The 21,124-nt window shown below is 36.5% G+C and overlaps 1 protein-coding gene across 7 annotated transcripts in view; it reads left to right on the plus strand.

The window, feature by feature from the left end:
• LOC131240647 (DNA mismatch repair protein MSH1, mitochondrial) overlaps nucleotides 1-21,124 on the plus strand; it is a 76,187-nt gene that overhangs the window by 42,648 nt on the left and 12,415 nt on the right. For 6 of the 7 annotated variants that reach the window (XM_058239015.1, XM_058239017.1, XM_058239018.1 and 3 more), the window contains 10 exons: nucleotides 2,655-2,760; nucleotides 2,862-2,937; nucleotides 4,899-4,957; nucleotides 8,092-8,159; nucleotides 9,955-10,128; nucleotides 11,980-12,186; nucleotides 13,155-13,411; nucleotides 13,518-13,661; nucleotides 13,896-13,953; nucleotides 18,786-19,085. In XM_058239015.1, the coding sequence (XP_058094998.1) occupies nucleotides 2,655-2,760; nucleotides 2,862-2,937; nucleotides 4,899-4,957; nucleotides 8,092-8,159; nucleotides 9,955-10,128; nucleotides 11,980-12,186; nucleotides 13,155-13,411; nucleotides 13,518-13,661; nucleotides 13,896-13,953; nucleotides 18,786-19,085 (1,449 nt within the window). The remainder of the gene's footprint in view (nucleotides 1-2,654; nucleotides 2,761-2,861; nucleotides 2,938-4,898; nucleotides 4,958-8,091; nucleotides 8,160-9,954; nucleotides 10,129-11,979; nucleotides 12,187-13,154; nucleotides 13,412-13,517; nucleotides 13,662-13,895; nucleotides 13,954-18,785; nucleotides 19,086-21,124) is intronic. The other variant, XM_058239020.1, reaches the window with a different exon arrangement.

Genomic DNA, 21,124 nt, shown 5'->3' on the forward strand with positions numbered 1-21,124 from the left:
CTTTGGATCCGCCTCATTCTTTGTCTCATGTCCTAAAATGATCTCTCCAAAATGATGGACGATGTGGATACAACGCATACATCATGGTGGGGCCCACAAAACTTGGTGACATCACTTCAGTAGTTAATCTCGCTACTCAAACCCATCAGCAGCTAATTTGCTCCCATTTTCAAAAGAGGAAAGGGTTTCAGAGGGACCGGAACCCTAAAATCTCTCCAAAATCCTATTTTTCCTCAATTAAACCCAAATCTTTAGGGGTTTTTGCAGAGTTCTTGCCAAAATCTCCCGACCAATTTGAATCTAGCTTCTATTTGAAGAAAAAAGAATGGAAATCGAGATTTTGGAGCTTACGGCGCACTGCTATAGATCGATCGAGTGGCCCACCAATTTCTACTCCGAATCACACAATCTCCTTCTACGGGTACCGAACCCCCCTCTGAATTGAATGCTTTTCCCCATTTTTTCTTTTTCTTTTCTTTTTTTCCTCGATTTTTTTGGTAATTATGCAAGCTCGACATTGTCTGCCATTTTATGACTGAATTTATCGTCGAATGGTTGTTGGCTACAGCAGACCCGTGAGTCTGTGAGAAAATCTATTGTAGATCCGTGAGTCTGGGATAAATTCAATGGATAAAGGGATAAAGCTGCAGATAATATCTGTGATATCGCCAAAAATTGTGCGATATCGTGCGATATATTGCACGCTACATCAAAATCCATTTTGTTTTTAAATTTCCAAGGGCTTTCCGACAGATATCGTGTTAGTGGCCAGCGATAACGATAATATCGGCTATATTTTCGATATTACGAACACTGGTCGCAGGATCCTTCTAACTAGGCGCCACTCTAGCTTCGAATCACACTTTAGACTCTCTCCTGCTCCCACTTCCTTTTGATTTATACTTGTTTACATTTCGAAACTGACGCTTCCTTGCTCATGCAATCAAATCTATTGCCGCTTCACTTTGCACTTTGTGCAACTATACGCTACATACCTCACATACTTCTTTTTGTATTTCATGACATTTTAGTCTTTTGCCTTTTACTTGCCTGTATATATATTCTGTTTCAATTAGAGATTATGATTTATCACCCTACTTTTGACAATATTGTCACTGAAATGGAGCCTAGAAAGGGGTAGGATTTGCAGGAAGAGATCCCATGGTGTATGTTGTTTGCAGAGGACATAATTTTGATTGACAAGATGAGGGAGGGCGTAAGCACAAAGATAGATTTATTGTGGGACGCTCTAGAATCTAAAGGATTTAAAATCAATCAGACTAAAACAGAGTATGTGTAGTGTGATTTTAGTAAAAATAGGAGTGGGAAGGAGGAATTAGTAAAGATTGCTAACCAAGAAATTTCCCAAATGACTTCCAATATCTTGGGTCGATAATTCATGAGAATGGAGAGATTGAGAAGGATGTTGCCCATAGAATTCAAGTGGGATGGAAGAAATGGAGATATGCCTCTAGAGTTTTATGTGATTGTTGTGTACCACTCAAACTAAAAGGGACATTTTATAGGATGGTTATAAGCCCAGCTATGCTTCATGAGACAAAATGTTGGGCAATTACTCTTGCTCGGGTGGTAGACTCTCGGGAGTTTCAACACCCGGTCAAGGGTTCGAGTATCCATAGGTGGTGAAATCCCACTATTGGGTGAGTGTGTGGGTTGTCTGTGCATCTGTTCAAAAAAAATGTTGGGCAATTAAGGAATTACATGTTAATAGGATGAGTGTAGCTAAAATGAGGATGTTGAGATAGATGAGTGGCAAGACAAGGATAGAATGAGAAAGGAATGCATTCAACATAATCTAAGAAAGCGCCAATAGGTAATAAGATGAGGTAAAATAGACTTAGATGGTTTGGTGATGCGCAATGTACACCAAGAACTATGCCGATTAGAAGAAGCGAGTTGGTACAAGTTGAAGGCTCTAAAAGGGCAAAGGGAAAGGCTCAAAAGGATGTGGTTGGAGGTCGTAAGAAAAGACCTGATGACCTATGGTCTAAATGAAGTTATGGCCCTTGATAGTGTGGGATGGTGGGAAAGGATTCGTGTAGCCAACCCCAATTAGTTGGTATAAGGCTTTGATGGCAATGATGATGATGAAATGGGCCGGGTTTGCTTGGCAAAAGGATGTACAATGCGAAAAAGATGCAACCACAGAAAGGGTTTTATTAAGCTGAAAATAGTCATTCTAAAGGTGCCCCTTCCAGAAAAGGGAAACCTACAACCTATAAGGACCTGCTTGGTTGTTGGGGAATTCATTCCCTGGTTTTTATGTTTCCTGGGGAATATTGGAATTGACCTCGTATTTTTTTGAGAATGATTAAATTATGTTTGGTTGAGACTGGGTCTTTTGGGTAAGCCTGGAAAAAGTCTAAAATTCACTTCAATTCCTGAAGTTCTCTAGCTGGGGAACAGAATTCTCTGTGGTTGTAAAAACTGATAAAATAGTGTGAACAATTTTTTTCCCCCTTAAAAACCAAGGAATTGCTAAGACCAAGAATTAAAAAAAAAAAAAAACCACCAGCAACCAATCACCCCCTCAGTTGCAACATATAATTATCAATCCCAACACATGAAGTCCCTACCACCAGTTTATAGTTGGCTCTAAATTCTCATTGTTAAATTGTTTGCATTTCTTATAGGTAAGGGAGCTATATGGTATTGATCAAGAGGCAACATTTCGAAATGTCACTGTTTCTTCAGAGAAAAGGCCTCGCCCGTTGTATCTTGGAACAGCCACGCAAATTGGTTTGATACATTCTTTTTCTTAAAAATTTCTCATTTCTTGTTGCATCGTTCTGTGAACTTGTCAGTACTGGTGACAACTAATCCACCTTTTTGTGCTATAGGAGCCATACCTACAGAGGGGATACCTAGCTTGTTGAAAGTGTTGCTTCCATCAAATTGTTTCGGCCTTCCTGTGCTGTAAGGGAACTTGTCGTGTTTTTCATTTCCCATCCCCTAAGAATTATATCTTTGATGCCTTAATACTTATGTGCTGAATTATAGTCTTGGTGTGCTTCGTGTATTTTGTTCACTGAATGTTTTAAAATCTGAACTGCAGGCCGAGCTGTAAATTTGTCCTGTTTGGTTTTTGAATCCAGTCAGGGTTCCCAACTGTTTGATCCGGTGACACTCTTAAGTGCAAAACTTAATTATAAAGAAGCTAAAGATAAATTGAGAAAATAATCAGGAAGATATTAAGAAAATGTGAAAAAAAAGAAATTTCGAACTTGGTTAAAGTCATCGGAAATTTGAAATTTGCATTTCATCCATGAGGATATGCTTGATTTTGCCAGAGGTTGTTTCTGAGCCTTAGAAGGCCAGTCTGGAGCTCCTCTTATAGCCCTAATGCTCACACTCTTCAGCAAGACATGATTGATTGATGCCTTAGTGCTAGATGACTAAATGGGGATGGTCATTGGACAATATCTGTGCTTCATTTTGCTAAGTTGCACCTAACCACTGTTGCAAATCCATAACCATATAGCTTTTCCTCTCAGATGCCAAAACTTCAAAAGAAACCATAACTCCTTGTCCAAGTGAAAACATCACAAAAATGCCACAACCCAATTCCAAAATGGAAACATAACTCTTAGATGCCAAAACTCAAAGATTTAAGCCATAACTCTTTGATGCCAATAACTCCAAAAAACCTAGAGTTTTTCTAGGTTTCTTTTTCTTTTCTTTTGGCTGCCTTTTTGCAACTTCTTTGTTTGGTTCTTCTCTTGTTCTCTGTTTACCTTTTCTTATATATATATATATATATATCTTTAAAAAAAAAATCCAAAAATCGCAGGCCAAAAATATAACTCCAAAATGAAAACATAGATGAACGATTAAAAGCTTTAGAAGAATGAAAGAAAAGAGAAGAAAAAATAAGAAAGAAGAAGAAAAGGAAAATAGAGGAGAGAATAGGGTGATGAAAGTGTGAATACTCTCTCATGTCTCCCCCTTATTTTATGAATGCTGACTCATGTCTCCAAGACATTCTTCGCTTCTCGCGGTGCATCTCTTCAGGGGGATAATGCTCTGATACCAATTGTTAAGAACCTAACCAATACGCCAAAAAGCCTAGGACTGATGGAATGTGTCAAGTTGGGCTATTGAACCCTTGGATCGTAATATTCTACCACGTTTCACATCCGACATCTGCGGCAGCCCACTCTGTGGCGGCACTCACTCCTTCGAAGACTTGAACATAGGATGTAGTGCTGGCTTTGATACCAAGATGACAGATTAAAACCTTTGAAAGAATGAAAGAAAAGAGAAGAAAAAAGAAGAAAGAATAAGAGGAAAAAAGAGGAGAATGGGGAGATGAAAACGTGAATACTCTCTCACGTCTCTCTCTGATTTTATTTGGAAAGTCTAATCATAAGAAAATGATAGAAATACCCCCAACGACAAAGATATACCCCTCACACACATCTACATGTACTATCTTAAGCAAATACACTCAAAATATCCTTACATCTCAACAAACACAGCCCTCAGACGCCAAAACTCCAAAAATTGCTGGCCAAAACCAAGATTTTAAACCTTAGAATGAATCCTTTCCCTTAGCTTCACTTGATGGATCTTATGTTTTTGGTAATGACATCCAAGGGTGGTTTTACCATAAATCACAAAAGGAACATGTGTGTGTGTGTACATAACTATAGCAGATTATGTTTACAACAATGCATATTTTCCTTTCTCTGCTTCAGTCTTTTTTAAATACTACCACTGCAATCTTTCTAATTAACATTCCTTTACCTTTGTTCATGTCTTTTATGGTATCTACTTTTTATGAACTACTTGGACACTTACTGTGCCATTTCTGTTGCTTCACAGCATTGAAGATGCTTCAAATATTATATCATTTTTGTTATGTGTTTTTTCCTCAGGTATATCAGAGATCTTCTTCTTAATCCTCCTCCATATGTGATTGCGTCAGCAATTCAATGTGAGGGCATTTTTTATTAGTTATACTCTGATTACATTGAAAGTCACATTTTGCTTGATTATTATCATATGGTCACTGATAACTATTGCTAATTTCATGATTATTTAGTACATAACATCGCCATATTTTATTTCCTCATATCATTCATGTTGCATTTGTTTATTCTTTTGGTTATGGTCTCTACTGATAAGTATGGACATCATGCCCGTGGTCTGCTCCTGGATCTTTTTTTTTTCCCCCACGCGTCCATCGTAAGACTTGATCCCAGGCCTATGCCGCGTCATGAGAGTGATGCACACCAGTTGGGATACCGAGCTGGGTGTATGTTCCTGCTTCAGCCTTAGTTGTGCTTCATTATTATCAATTTTGGTGTGATATCAAATTTTATCAATCTTCACTACATATTTTTCATGATTTTGGAGCTTTTAATCATCATTGTTAGCTGGAAAGTTCTCTCTAAATAATTGCATATCATGCAGTTGTTTCCTTAGTAGCTTATCATCTTTCCTCGTTGCTTGTGCTCATTGCTACTGGTTTTCTCTTTCCTGGAATTATATGGTTCCATATTTATACGTCAGCCAATAGTCATGGTTGACTCCCACCATCTTTAGTTTGTGTCCAAGTCTGGTTTCTGCAATTTGGTGGGTACTTATCTCACTGTTTACCATACATTTGTGTCCAAATTGGTCGCAAGAGTTGAGAAACAGGCATGTGGTTTTCCTTTTGTCTTGGTTATTGCAGTAACGAAACCACATGTCAACGGAAAAATCCTCATGACAGGACATCTAATGCATCCAGGTCACTTGATCACCTGGTTGATGAGTAGATTGGTCCTTATCAATGTTCAGAGTAGCGGTAGCTTGACATGCATCGATGACTGGGGATATGAAAACATGTATCGACATCGCTGATACTGTCACCAGATACACTTGCACTTAGAAATTGTACATGCAGCATATATTAAATCAACTGAACCGGTTAAAATGGGGGACTGCTTTTGTTAAGTCAGTCTCAAAATCAAATTGTTTGAATGATCCTAACCGTTGATTTTTGTTTGTTGAAACAGGGCCTCCAAATAATTTTCATTCTGTATTGTCCAATAAATGTCCGACGATTTGATAGCCAGATGATGAAATAAGCATAATTTTGAGGAAATGCTCCAGTGCATTCGAGTGGTCCCGAATCCAGCGACACTTCATCCGAATTTAATTTCAATTTTTCTTAAAATTTCTTGGGTGCAATGATGTCAAATGCTTGGAGATATGCATTAGTGGGATGACTGCCACAGATTGCATAAATTTGGGGTCAATTTGGGGGTCGTGCGGTCCCCCAAATCTATGAAAATATTCATTTGAATTTTTTCTTAAAACTACTTGTGGGAATGGTGTCAAATGCTTAGGGATGTATATTAGTTGGATGGGTGCCATAGATATCATGAATTTGAGGTTGATTTGGGGACATTCAAGTGGTCTCCCAAATTTGTGACACCATTCATCCGAATTTAATTTTAACTTTTTTTCTTAAAATTTCTTGGGGGGAATGATGTCAAATGCCTAGGCATATGTATTAGTGGGATGAGTGCCATAAATTGCATGCATTTGGGGCCAATTTGGGGGCATTTGAGTGGTCCCCCAAATCGGCGATGTTATTCATTATAACTTAATTTCAAATTTTATTTTCTAAAAAATTACTTAGGAGAACTGATGTCCAAGGACATCCCAATGGTTAGGTATATGCATTGGTGGGATGATAGCCATGGATTGCATGCGCTTGGGCCGATTTAGGGCATTTGAGTGGTCCACCAAATAACTACACCATTCATCCAGATTTAATTTCATTTTTTTTTTCCTTAAAATTGCTTGAGGGGAATGATGCTAAAAATGTTTAGGGATATGCATTAGTGGGATGAATGCCACAGATTACATGAATTTGGGGCTGATTTGGGGGCATTCGAGTCGTTCCCTAAATCGGCGACACTATTCATCCGAATTTAATTTCAATTGAAAAAAAATAGTAGGGGAATGATGTCGAATGCTTAGGGATGTGCGTTAATGGGATAAGTGCAATAAATTACATTAATTTTGGGTCAATTTGGGGGCATTCTAGTGATCCCCTAAATCGGAGTCAGTCTAAGTGTATCAATTAATAAAATAGTCAGACAGCCCAAGACAACATTCTTACGAAAGAATGGACTATTACACCATCATAATCATGTTCAAAATTAGAAAAGATCGCATATTTGAAATCCTCTCAAATTTTGGAAAAATTCCAGTAATTTTTTTTCTAAAAAATAAATTTCAACAGTTATGGCATGTGACGCAACGGTTTTCACTGTGGCTGGCCATTGTTACCGTTATTGAATACCTTGCTTCTTACCCATCACTGACATTGAGGCTTATGTGTCTGGTGGTGCTGGTTATGAGTCTTTAAGATATTTTCAGTTCTGGCTTATTGATTTCAGGGAGACATTGCATCTTCTCATTAACGAGTATCAGTCAGCTTACTGGGGGGATTATGAGGACCTCTGCTTCTTACTTATTGACTTTTCCTTTTATCTATTTGGTGACAAATGGAATAATTCCTGGGTCTATTCATTTTAAAATACACTGCATTGGTTGGGTGGCAATTGGAGAAATGCAGTGTAGCAGAATTCTTTTCTGCCACTTCTTGGATTGCGGTTTTCCTAGAATGCCTTTTTGGTTTTTACATCAAAAGATTATCTCGTCCTACCAATTGGTAATCTCCACTGATTTTAGTTTCTCAGACAATGAATATGGGGAAAGCAACAGAACAAATCTCGGTCATTTATCAATATGAGTCTGTTTTCTAATGTAAATGATTATCATTTATTTCAAAATCTTGTTTCCTCATGCATAAGTCCTTTTTTCATTTTTTTAAAATAAAAATATTGGATATCAAAATTGTGTGCATTTAATAATTTTTGTTTTCTCATTCTAGATTTTATTCACTTCCCCACTTTGCCCTTTGTACTGGATTCATCTCATATTTGAGCTATAATGCTTTAAAATGTGGTACTGAATTATAGTACTTTTGGGGCCTTTCAGTTTGTCTTTGATTCATTTCATTGGTGAGCTAATACTTTAACATGTACTAAATCATAGTTCTTTTTGCAGCAACATGCAAGCTTATGAGCAACATAACTTGTCCGGTTCCTGAGTTTACTTGTATATCGGCTGCAAAGGTTATATTCTTGGTGCCTCATCAGAAGAGAATGATATTTTGTCTCAGTGCTAACTTCTTTAGGTTTTGCTTATCTCACATGGTTCTTTGATGAGACCAATTGCTATCCAGCAAGGCTGGATACCACCTTTATGAGGAAGCTTTCTTGGGCAGTTTTAAATGGGCAGGCCAAAAAAAAAAAAAAGGTGGAAAGAGGAAACAGTCACCTGGTTTCCCTTTTCTACCATGCTGCCTTGCACATCTGGGTTGCCGGATTTTACCTTTTAACTTTTCCTAAGAGATCAGCTCCACCTGGTCGTGATATGCTAGCCTGTACCAAGCCTGGGTAAAGGAGGGTTGATATTAGATAGGGTGCCTGTTGTGGAAATTTTGCAAAGCAATCATGAGAAGGCGAAGCGACCCCAAAGAGTCAGGACATGGCTATGATGATCTTACACAATTGTTATTGATGGTTCTGATGATTCTGAAAATGATATTATGTTAATCCTGTTATTACAGACAATATATGTATTTTGTGTATAACATATTATTATAGCCTCCTTTCCCTGTTTTGATTTGTTTTCTTTTCTGGCTGCTGGCACTACTGTTTTAGATAGTGATTTATACTGATACACACATGGTTGAGTTGAAGATGCAAATTTTTTTTTTTTGGTAATTGATACAGTATTCCATGATATCTTGTATGAAGTCAAACTATGTCTATGTAACAAACACTATTTGTTTTCTAAAATTTCCGTGCTAGGAAACGAAAATAAAAACTCCATCTTTTATCTTGTATTTTAGAAGAGTTTATATACTATGCAGTTCTAATGTGCTTCTAGTTATGATGATCATCTTTCTACATCTTGTGCATTATCATCTATGATGTATATGATAATTTGTACTGATAAGAAAAAAATGACTACGTTCTTGAACATCATTTATATATCTACGGATGTTTCAACATGGTGGGATTTCTAGGATCCCAGGTCGGACAACTGCTTCTGTGCTACATTGAAGCATGTCTAATGTCCAGTTTGCATAAATTAGATGTTGCGAACGGCCATAACAAGAGAGGGAGGTAAGAGATAAATGTTTTCGTCTTGTGTAATCACAAATAGGATTGCATGATCAATATATGCAAAGATATATTTTCAACTATGCATCAAAAAGAGAGAAAAAAAGCTATGGAAATACCATAAGGCTTATTGATATAGGGATAGGGTATTAGGGGTTTTTAGGAAGAGAGAGAAGTGGATATTTGAGGGAAAAAAGAAGTAATTTCTACACAAACCACCCAATTCAAAGTAGTTCATTATAATGGCTTTCTTCCCCCACAACTGAGTTTATTTTCTTTATAGATGAAGGAGGTGGGTCTATACACAAACCACTTGAACCATATGGAATCTACAAACCATGTACCGTAATCTAGACTTAATATCAACCACTAATCATTTTTAAATCTCACCCTTGATTATCCCTGCGGGGTTACTGCAGTAGTATTATGGAGTGTACTATAATATTCACTATTTACTATATTTCGTTATCTTGTTTCTCTCTCCTCTCTGTTATCACTCTTTTCCATCCCAATTTTGTGTGGAGTTCTATTCCTCCCAAAAAAGAAAAAAAGAAAAGAAGTGTGGATTCTATGTTAAACTACATTAACATTCTCCAGAATTTTTTTCCGCTTTGTTTTTAATTATTTACTGATGATTAAATTTCCTATCTGTTCCACGTTAGGATTGTCCAAACAAATTTATTTGTGTATCATTTCCTTCTATTGGTTAGAATGTTGAGATTTGCATTATTCTTTGCAGCTTGTGAAACTGCTGGAGTCTAAGGAGGCTAATCATATAGAATTCCGAAGAATCAAGAATGTTGTTGATGAAATTTCACATATGTATGGAAGCTCTGAGCTCTCTGCAATCCTGCAGATGTTATTAGACCCTACTTGGGTGGCAACTGGTTTGAAGATTGAATGCAAGACCCTGGTACATGGTTGCATGATTTTTAAAGCTTTTGTAACTTAGCATCTAGTGTGCATCTTATGCCTTTGGAATGTGTGGTCGATGGTTCATTTTTGCATGCATTGTGATTTTGCATGGGCTGTGTAGGGGTTCTTTTACCTGTTCAGGATAAACTGGGTGATGGTTGATTTTTCTTTTTCATCTCTTGCTTTTGATAAAATTGTGTTATCTTAAAAAAGTCTTACACAGCAAGTTAGATTTCTAGATTTGATCTCCAGGATAAGCAGTAAATATTAAAGTACCAACCGTGTCTTAAACCTATGAGGCTAGAATGGCATCAGTGATCTAAACGATAAATGTTGGAATCTGCAAAACATTTAGTATAGAATCATGCGTCATTTGTTTCCAAAATTAAGCCTTTAGACCGTTTTAGTTAAGGGAGCCAAAGTGGGTATCAGGTGAGACAGAAAAATCCCCTTCAACAGCATAGTTGATGGAGTTTTCTTTCTTAGTTTTATCTCCTTCAATTTGCATACTCTCTAATACCCACTTAGATCTACATTTTCATGTTGCAATTGTCAAATGGGCTGCCATCCATGGCCGGCTATGTTATTAGTATTGTGTATCCCACAAATATGCCCGTATGCGAGAGGCAATGAACAGAATATACCTTGTTTGTTTACCAAGTGATCAAATGATGTCAATCAAACCAAGTAGCGAATAAGATCCCAGTTTGTTTTTTCTGAGTTTTCGTTTATCTATAGTGCATTTTTTATTCAACATGAAATTTCACATCCTACACCATGATGTTTAGTTCATTGAACTTGCCATCTTATTTTCTTTGTAAACCGTACATTTGGGTTCTGAAGATTCGTTTTTTCAACGTTTTAAGTACACATGTCCGTTTAATGTGTTTATATCTATCCTTTAAAAAAAAGTGTTTATCTCTATATATGTAAGGGTTTTGCTAATGTCCCCACCTTCATGGGGACGTTAGTCCCCAATGCTTTTAAATGCCACATGGGATACCTGTAATCCACTTGAACTGTTCATTCATTTATACAACTGGGAGCAAATCATGGTGCAAAAATTACTACAATCAGATGATCCTAAACATCCGATCAATAGCATGGAAAATGGATAGTCAAGTTTGAGCAGGGAAATGAAATATCATCATCTTGAAACATTTATTTGGCAGATCCCACTTTGTATTGCTTATGATTTCAAAGCAACACTTTGGTTTAATGACTCTAACCATGTGATCTATGGCTCATAAAAAACGGATGGTTGTAACAGATTAGCCACATTCAAAGAGATAGGATCAACCGATTGGTGTGATTCTGGCACCATGGCTTGCTCCCAATGGTACTATTGAATGAATCTGATTGATGATTGGTTGTACCACTTGATATTCAAAAGGTTTGTGGGTGTTGCTAACATGCCCATGAAGGCGGGGATGTTAGCAAAACCCTACACCTATATATGCTGTTATTTCAAATGTCTCACAGCAGGTGTTATTCTTAGATAATCATGAATATGATTTGATGATAAATTAAATAAGCTGTTCAAGTGTGTTAAACTGTCTGTCTTGGTGTTTTATATAATTTATTGTTGTTTGTAATTTATTATATTTTTGAATGCATATGTCTGATGTTCTCCAAACTTTGGAACTTGCCAATGCAGCAAGTTTCTGTGCTTAATGAGCTCTGCAGGATTTAAAAATTGGGTCTCTTGTTTGATTTTTTTGCACTGTTATAGCTAAGGAGTCTGACTTCAGCCTCAAAGTAGAAACTTCACGTGCATATTTCTTGTTTTCTGTGTATAGGGTATCTGATTGACTTTGCTCCTTAGCTTACTATGCTTATTCTCGTGTAGGTAAAGGAGTGTGAATTAATTTCTCACAGAATAGGTGAAATTGTCTCCCTGGATGGTGAAAAAGATCATGAAATAAGTTCTTTCCCAAACATTCCAGAAGACTTCTTTGAGGATATGGAGTCTTCATGGAAAGGTCGTGTGAAGAGGGTTCATGCAGAAAAAGCTTTTGCAGAAGTGGAGAGGGCAGCTGAAGCCTTATCTAAAGCAGTACGTCTCAGAGACTCTCCTTGTGATGATCATTTATTGTAATATTCTGCTCTGATATATCTGTTTCTTGCAAATGTAATTCAAATTTGCTACGTGTAATTTTGTGCTATTTGCACTGTGTTTCCCTACTCTGTTACTTCTATCTATTTCATGGTATATTCATTGGTCATGTTCTTTTCATTGAAATTATAGCAGCAGTTGCAGTGGAAAAAAGTTTTTTTTTTTGAGGAAATCTCAAATCCACTTCATGGCGTTGTTTCATTCCTTGAGATACTGGCTGTTGTTAAGTGTCCAAATCAACTGCACACAACGTTGGTAGTTGCAGACGGGGACACTAGCTATTTTTTAATCATAATTACGGTGCCTAATGTGCATTGCGCCTGAGCTGCATAAGCCAACACAAAACCTGAGTTAAAGATTATCGAATTCATCCATGTGGTTTTTTTTCGCCCTTCTCTTTAACCTCAAGCAGTTGAACAAGTGCACTGGATGTGCACAGACCCACACAAAATAAAGATAATTTCATTTAAGAAACATAATATGGAAAGTAAATTGCACAGGGCATCATGCAGGGTGTTTTCACAATAGTTCTATGTTTAAGGAAACTATGTTAGTTTCAGAACTCAGATTCATATGCAGGTGTGAGTGTGTGTGCGCACCTAGGAAAAGTGTGAAGCATAGCAACCTAGCCTTTGTTACGAGTGTAACCCTTCCATCCTCAATCTGCATGGAACTAGAAGTCCACAGCTCTCGATACTATTATCACCGAAGTACTGTGGAAGTAATCTCTTTTCAATCCATTTGCAGCTGTCTAGTTCAACATGATTTTTTTGGTCATAGCAGACATTTGGGCTTTCTTTGGAGTGTTTGCAATCTTGAAAAGTTTATCCTGTTGTGGACTGATGTTACATTGACACCTCTTCACTGCTTCGATAGTATAATTTTAGAGGACTTTTCTGTTTATCCAGGTTACAGAAGATTTGCTTCCTATCATTTTAAGAGTAAAAGCTGTTATGTCCCCACTTGGAGGTCCAAAGGGGGAGATATCCTATGCAAGAGAGCATGAAGCTGTTTGGTTCAAGGGAAAACGTTTTGCGCCATCTGTTTGGTCTGGTAGCCATGGGGAAGAACAAATCAAATTGCTCAAACCTGCTACAGATTCAAAAGGAAGAAAGGTGGGAGAAGAATGGTTTACCACAAGCAAGGTGGAGGATGCATTAAATAGGTGATGTATAGTGCATAAAATGTCAAACTTTCTCAATATGTTGTTTCTTGTTATATTGTCAAGTTTATTATGATGATTGGTTGGCTATAATTTGTCTCTTTTTTAGGTACCATGAGGCATGCGCTAAGGCAAAGGCTGAGGTCTTGGAGTTGTTGAGAGGGCTTTCTGCTGAGTTGCAGACTGAAATAAATGTCCTTGTCTTCTCTTCAATGTTGCTTGTCATAGCGAGGGCATTATTCTTACATGTGAGGTATAGTTTTTGTATATTTAAGTGGATCCTATAATGCAATGCCTCTTTTACTCTCTTCTTCTTCTTCTTCTTCTTCTTCTTCTTCTTTTTTGACCTTTGCCTTAGTCAGCAGTTGTTTTACAGGTCTTTTACTTTCCAAGTAATAATGTTCATGTTTGTGTATATTTAGTATTTCCTGAATGTTCTGCAACTCTATTCAGCATTCTGATTTTGATTTTATTCACACTTTTGCAGTGAAGGGAGAAGAAGAAAATGGGTTTTTCCTACCCTTGTTGAGTTCTCTAAATCCTCGGTATTGCTTACTTGACCTTATAATTAACTTGTGGCTATTAATGATGTAAATACAGAGAGTTGAGGATACTTCATTTTATTTTGGGTCTAGAAAGCAATACCTAGATGATGTAGTTAACCTTGAAAAATATCTTTGTGTTAACTGACAGAGTTGCTTGTAGATCGTTTCGTCTCAGTTTCAGGAAACCAAAGCAATCAGCTTTTGTCAGAGATTCTTTCATCACAGGCAAATGCTAAAATCTGTCACATTCATAGGGATATTAGCAATGCCCTCTAAGCTTTTAAATGTCATGTGGGACACCTAATCATTGATCTGGGCTGTCCAATTGTTCCATACCACTATTGACGGGCAATGATGCAAATAATCTCATTGACTAGATGATCCTCAGCATTTGTTTGTTGTTCATTCGTATAACTGTCTGCTTTTACGACCCATAGATCAGATGATTAGTATCACATGATGGAAGTGCTTCTTAAGAATCATAAGCAATCTACAATGGGGCATCTTGAATTGATGTTTCAGGATGATGATTTAGCCTATTTTTCTCTGCTCAATCTTGATTGCCCATTTCTCATGCTATTTATCAGATCATTAGGATCATCTAAGCAGTATGCTTTTTGAAACATGGTTTGCCAATAGTGGTACTGAAAAAGGGCAATCCAGATTAACGATTGGCTGGTCCACATGTCATTTAATGCCATCCGCATTCATCATATTTTACATTGTTACTAGCATAGTAACAAAATTCTCAGACTTCTTAAGATATTCTTTGATCTTGTGAAAATTTTCAGATATTTTTTTCCCAAAAAATACATAAATTATTCAGTAATAGAAGAAGGAAAATGAAAGAGAAGTCCAAAAAGTGATTGTTTCTATTTTTATTCTCACTCTCTCACAGGGATTTTAGAAATGTTGCCAAAGCTTTGAGTTGCATGTGGGACTGCTGATCATCGATCTATACTATCCATGTATTCCGCATCACCAAGGTCAATCCATGGTGCAAAAGTCACACAATCGAGATGATCCTGACACTCTGAACGTTCAGCATTTTGCCCTAACTTTCCATTTTTTTACAAGTCATATATTGGATGGTTGACATCATCTAACCGAAGTGCTTCTTTCGAATCATAAGCAAATAGCAATCCATAACATCTATTGAGTGATGTTTTAAAACAGCAATTGGTTGGATTTTTTCTCCACTTGATCTTGACTGTCAATTTTCATGCTATTCATCAGATGGGCTGGGTCCAATGTTTGTAGTATCGGTATCATTACATGTATTGATGACTAGGGCTATGGAAACATGTATTGATATCTCTGACAATATCTCTGATACCCGGAAAAATATTGCTGACTGAGGGAAACATTGCGGAAACATGGAGAAAAGGTGGAATTTTTCAGTGAAACTTCAGGGGATGCTAAAAGAAAAATGTTTATATATTCAGGAATCAAAATATTGCAATAAGAACCATACATAATAGTTTACATTTGATGGGGGCCTAAACCATGTGCTGTCGTAAAAAACCAGTGCAATAGTAACCAAAATGAGTTCATGTCATCCAAATGCAAGTAATAAATGATAAGTAAGACAAAAAAAATGGAAATGAAAAACATACCTATCTGACTATTAGTTTTTGTATAAGTAAATAACTGTGTTATCAAAATCCTACGATTTATGATTTACAGTTTACAATTTGAGTTGAATCTTAAGCAAACCGATTTGAACCCACCTTGAATACCTTTTTTAGATGAATGCTACGATTTTATGATTTGAATCCTATGATTTATGATTCAAATCCTGATTTATGATTCGAATTATACTAGTGCTTTTCTGTTTTAAGCTTTACTTGGCTTTATGTTTTTAAATTGGTAGGGGCTTTAAGAATCGTTTAGAAGAGGTCAATTACTTTATTATGTTCTTCACAAGAGATTACGTGGTAGATATTCTCTTTGATGTTAAATCATTTTGCATTTTCTTATGATTTCTTACTTCTTAGATATTCTCGTTGATGTTAAATCATTTCGTATTTCTTATGATTTCTTACTTCTTAATTGGTTGAAACACCAAATTGGTATAGTATTCAATAACAATAACAATGGCTGTAACGGCCAGCCTTATGGCTATTATGAAGTGGACCATAACAGCCGTTACACCCTCATAACAGTCACTATACCCCTCATAATGGCTGTTATGGCTCTATAATGGTTGATTTTTTATTTTTTATTTTAATGAAAAAATGTATTGGCTCATTATGAGCCAATTTTTTCAGATTGGGCGTTACAGCCCCATATTTTGTAAGGGTCACCACTGCTACTGTTACGTAGTAGCCATTACGGTCGTAATGCAATTGTTTTTTAATACCATGTCCATGACTTATCTGGAATGTTATTCATAGATGGTTTTGATCATGTTTACCTATATGCATTGTGGTAACAATGGTTAGAAATTAAAATATCTTTTTTTGCCAGTCTATAGAATCAAATGCTGCTTTTCTAATGTGATTTTAAACTTAAGAAAGGGAAAAATAACACAAATTATTAAAGGATTCTTGTATGCTTTTAAGCTAAATTTTTTTACCAACAAAAAATAAAGGAAAGGTAAGAATCCTCTAACACTTTTCATGATATGGTGGTATTACTTGGTGCATATTGATGGGAATGGATGATTGATGAGTTTTTAATTTTTTTTCCTGATTTATTTATGTTTTGTAGAGTTTCTTCAATTTTTTAAGTAAATCATAAAAAATCAGATGATTTACAATACGATTTGTGATTCGATACAATTCAACCCTTATTACTATTTGTGATACAATAACAGTTTTGACAACATTAGTAAACATTTTTTTTTTCATAATTTTTAAGTCTTTGAAAAATAATTTTCATTAAAAAATGCTACAGATCACTCATATCCATCCATAATAGAAGTTATTAATGAGAGTATTTCATGAAACAATATAATTATTTTTTAAAATTAAATTGATTTTTTATTCGCATTTTCATAATCTTAAATATTTAAAAAAGTCCTGAAATATGGAAAGCTTTTGGTGAATCAATATATCGGCTGCCTCTCAATAACATATAAAAATTTCACCTAATTACCAATTTTAGAGGAGAAAATGGAGAAAATTATTATTTCTAATTTTCACCAATTTCCACCTCCCAAATGTTGACAATTTCAATTCAAGTCTATGTTAATGCTTGACAATCATGTGTAGACATGGCTTTATAGTGAAACCCATGCCAAGATGAAGAATAAAAAGCTTTTTCTTGAAATTTTCTCAGCTTTTGTGTTCCGACCCGTTTCCTCCCAAACTAAGATTTGATTAATGAAAAATGAAGAAAAGTGGTTGAAATCCACTTCCCTAACTAGGACCCTTAAAAGTTTCCTTAAAAAACAATTTTTCTATTTTTTTTTTTCCAAATTTTGTATGATTTTCTCATGTTTCCCCCCTTATCCGGCTGTATTGGCGATAATATCGTCAATACAATTGATACAATGAAATATTTGTATTGACAAACTGGTGATATTTTGGCAAAACATGAAATTATCAATATTTCGGTGATATTTCACCAAAATATTGCCTATACCAGGAAATATCCTCATTTCCAGTGGTATTTGTATCGCCACCCTGGTGATACCGATATTATCGATTATATCGCCGATAACTTGAACACTAGTTGGATCATCTGATTGGTGTGCTGGAGAGGGTTGGACTATTGAGCTAATGTTTCAAAATGATGATTGGCCCTGTTTTTTCTCTGCTTGATCTTGATTGTCAATTTTTCTTGCTATTGATTGGACGATTTTGATTATTTGATTGGTCTGCAAGTTGCCACTAGGCCCAGGTAAAGGAGGGTTGATGTCTGGTAAGTTGCCATTCATTGAACTTTTGCCAAGCAATCATGAGAAAGCGAGCCCAAATAGCTGGGACAAGGCTAGGATGATTAGTGATGGTCTTGGGATTTATTTGTCCATTTTCACCAACTTTCACTCAGTGTTTTAAATAGCGGTAGTGTGATGCGTAGCGCTCAGCCCTCTATAGCGTGTAGCGTAAATACGTAGCGTGTAGCGTAAGCTACACGATATTTCTATTTTTTAATTTAAAAATAGGACAAATATAATAAATAGTGAAAAAAAAGGAAAAAGATATAAAAATGCCTAAAAGATGATTCATTTTATCAATTATAAGCATGTTCAAAAAAGTTATTAGTTATCATTTATCAAAAGCCAGTCCACATACATAAGCCAAATCAAATAATTATCACATCAACAACTTCCTAAGCAAACCACTTTAATTAATAATGTCTAATTGAAACCACAAGTCACAATTATGAAAAGAAATAAAAATCCCATAGGTTAAAAGTATCAAGTACAATACAAGTGTCACATTCCTCAACATTAGAAACAAAGAAAACGTGAAAAAATAATAAAAAAACTAAAATAGTAAAAAAATACATTGTAGCTTACGCTACGAACACTACACGCTACGTAGCTGTAGCATACGCTACGACCACTGTAGTACGCTATTTGGGACGCTACGTAGCGCTACGGCCACGCTACGCTACGTAGCGTACGCTACCGCTACGCTACAGGCGCTATTTGAAACACTGCTTTCACTACACAACCTACTATAAAGGGGAATAGAAAAGGACCATGACAGATTTTTTATCTCAAGTTTGCCAATATTTATCCTAAAATTTCTCCCAGGTTTTCCAAGTTGCATATAATTTTCTTGCCTTTTTTTATATGCAAATATGAACTACACTCTGGTTAATACGTTTTCTTGCTGATAATCCCGCACCCTTAGAGATTTATGTGAAATTGGATGCAGGAAAATGAATCACTTGAAGAAATTAACAAAATGGAGATAATAGGCTTATCACCATATTGGTTTGATGCAGCACAAGGCAATGCCATACAGAATACAGTCATAATGCAATCATTGTTTCTTCTTACTGGGCCAAATGGTGGCGGCAAATCAAGTCTGCTTCGATCGATTTGTGCAGCTGCATTGCTTGGAATATGTGGATTGATGGTGCCTGCTGAGTCTGCTATTATTCCACATTTTGATTCTGTTATGCTTCACATGAAATCTTATGATAGCCCTGCTGATGGGAAAAGCTCATTTCAGGTAATTCTTGACGTAGCAAACACAAAGGAATTGAACTTAGACTGAATTGAAATATACAAAAACCACTTGTAGATCAATTCCACCCTTTGGATTGTCACAATCTTTATGAATAAGCCAATAAATGGACTGCTGGACAATCCCAACAGCTTGTCTTATACTGGGAATCACATTCAAGAGATGGAATTTTAAGTAATGATTTCAAAACTCGCCACTGCACACAGTAATGTTGTACAAGCCCCTCCAAAATATTTAATTTTGTGAAAGGCCTTTATAGGATGTAAGGGTGGATCGGTGGATCCCACAGTCCAGCTGGTTTTCAGTCAGGGCAATCAATTAGAAGTGTAGGTACCAGTCTATTCAGACTGTCAATCTTGTACAAAACATCCATCCAGACCATTTATATGGTCTTGATCTTCCACCAGCTCAATGTGGAGGGTTATGTTTATTTAGTCTAAATATTCAATCTGGATGTTGGATGGTCCTGATATTTTCTCAGTATGGATGGATGGGTCTGAGCATTGATCACTTATCTAAGCTTGATATGTAATCTGAACCCTTTAGATGGTCCTGACAACACCAAGTCATTATTGGTGTCCAATCTGGCTTGATTGGACAATTGGATGGTCTGGATGCATCAATTCTTGTGTTCCGATTCTGTCTTTTTGTAGGGTTGCATGCGGGATTTATTCAAACTTGTACGTCTTTTGTTGTTATTCTAATTGAGTTTCTTTCCGCAGCACCATGATTTCATGAACTTGGACTGCACAATGCATTCTGGCCCCATCTCAGTTTCTTCAGCTTCATAATGTGCATTCATATGGAGAGCTAATGAAGAAAAGTTCAGACTTATATTTCACCATTACATTCTGTTGGTTTTGGATCCAAGTATTTAGACAATTATGGGCCACTGTGGTGACACATGGACACGATTGATTGAACTGTCGAGATACGTTTTCTCATGAGATGCCGATTTATTGAATTTCACCTGCTATGACCATCTCATGTGCAGTTTCTTCAATTTTAAGATTCCAAATGATAATTGATTGTTTCAATAGATGATGGGAACTAATGGCTTATGAGGCCCAGATACTTGCATGCGCTTAGGATATCAGTATGGACACTACAAGGTTCTGATGCTGGCAGCTGATATTTGCTTGGATACTTTATTAATAACCCATAGTAGCAATTTCAATAATATATTAAATCATGGATTATATATATATATATATATATATATATATATATATATATATATATATATATATATATATATATATATATATAAAACAATAATTTATTGAGAAGCCCACCAAAGGGCGGGAAAAGAATACAAAGCTAAACTAGCACAGCAAAACAGGTAATAAAGGAACAACCATGGCTGTATATACATGAGGGGCCCAACTCCTAATGAGGCCTATGACAACCGTATCACCCCATCCACCGTGGATCTCCGTCCTTGAAACACCACTCATTCCTCTCTTTCCAAACTGCCCAACAAACAGCAAAGATAAGGAGCCTCCAAATCGTTTTACCCACTTTCCCACCATCTCCACCATTGCATGACCACATGAGATTCTCCACCGATTCCGGCATTACCAAAATCATGTTAGCTTCATGGAGGAAGAAGTCCCACACTTTCCGAGCGAAGGTGCAGCGAATAAAGAGGTGGTTGATCGATTCCGCGTCCTTCATTCATATCAAGCAAATATTAGGAAGAATGAGAGACCTCTGAAAATGATCAATTGTCAAAATTCTCCTCTGCAAACCGACGCCCCAAACACCGCAAGTGTAGGGTCCTACCCCATTTCCAGCATCCATTTCAGTATCCATATTCGTACATAGCCATCATAGCTAATGTCTGAATACCAACCATTCCAGATACCTGACCAATAAATTCTAGAAAAGAAGTCAAGTTAAATTCCAGCAGAAGCTGTTTGTACTGGGGTACAGCTGTGCTGATGCATGCATCCGTTTGACCTTGAGCAATGTAATGCCATGGATTTTCCCTCATTCTGTTTTCCAGGTTCAATATGAGTTGA

Source organism: Magnolia sinica, chromosome 3 (genome assembly GCF_029962835.1).
Source record: "Magnolia sinica isolate HGM2019 chromosome 3, MsV1, whole genome shotgun sequence".
NCBI classification, from domain to species: domain Eukaryota; kingdom Viridiplantae; phylum Streptophyta; class Magnoliopsida; order Magnoliales; family Magnoliaceae; genus Magnolia; species Magnolia sinica.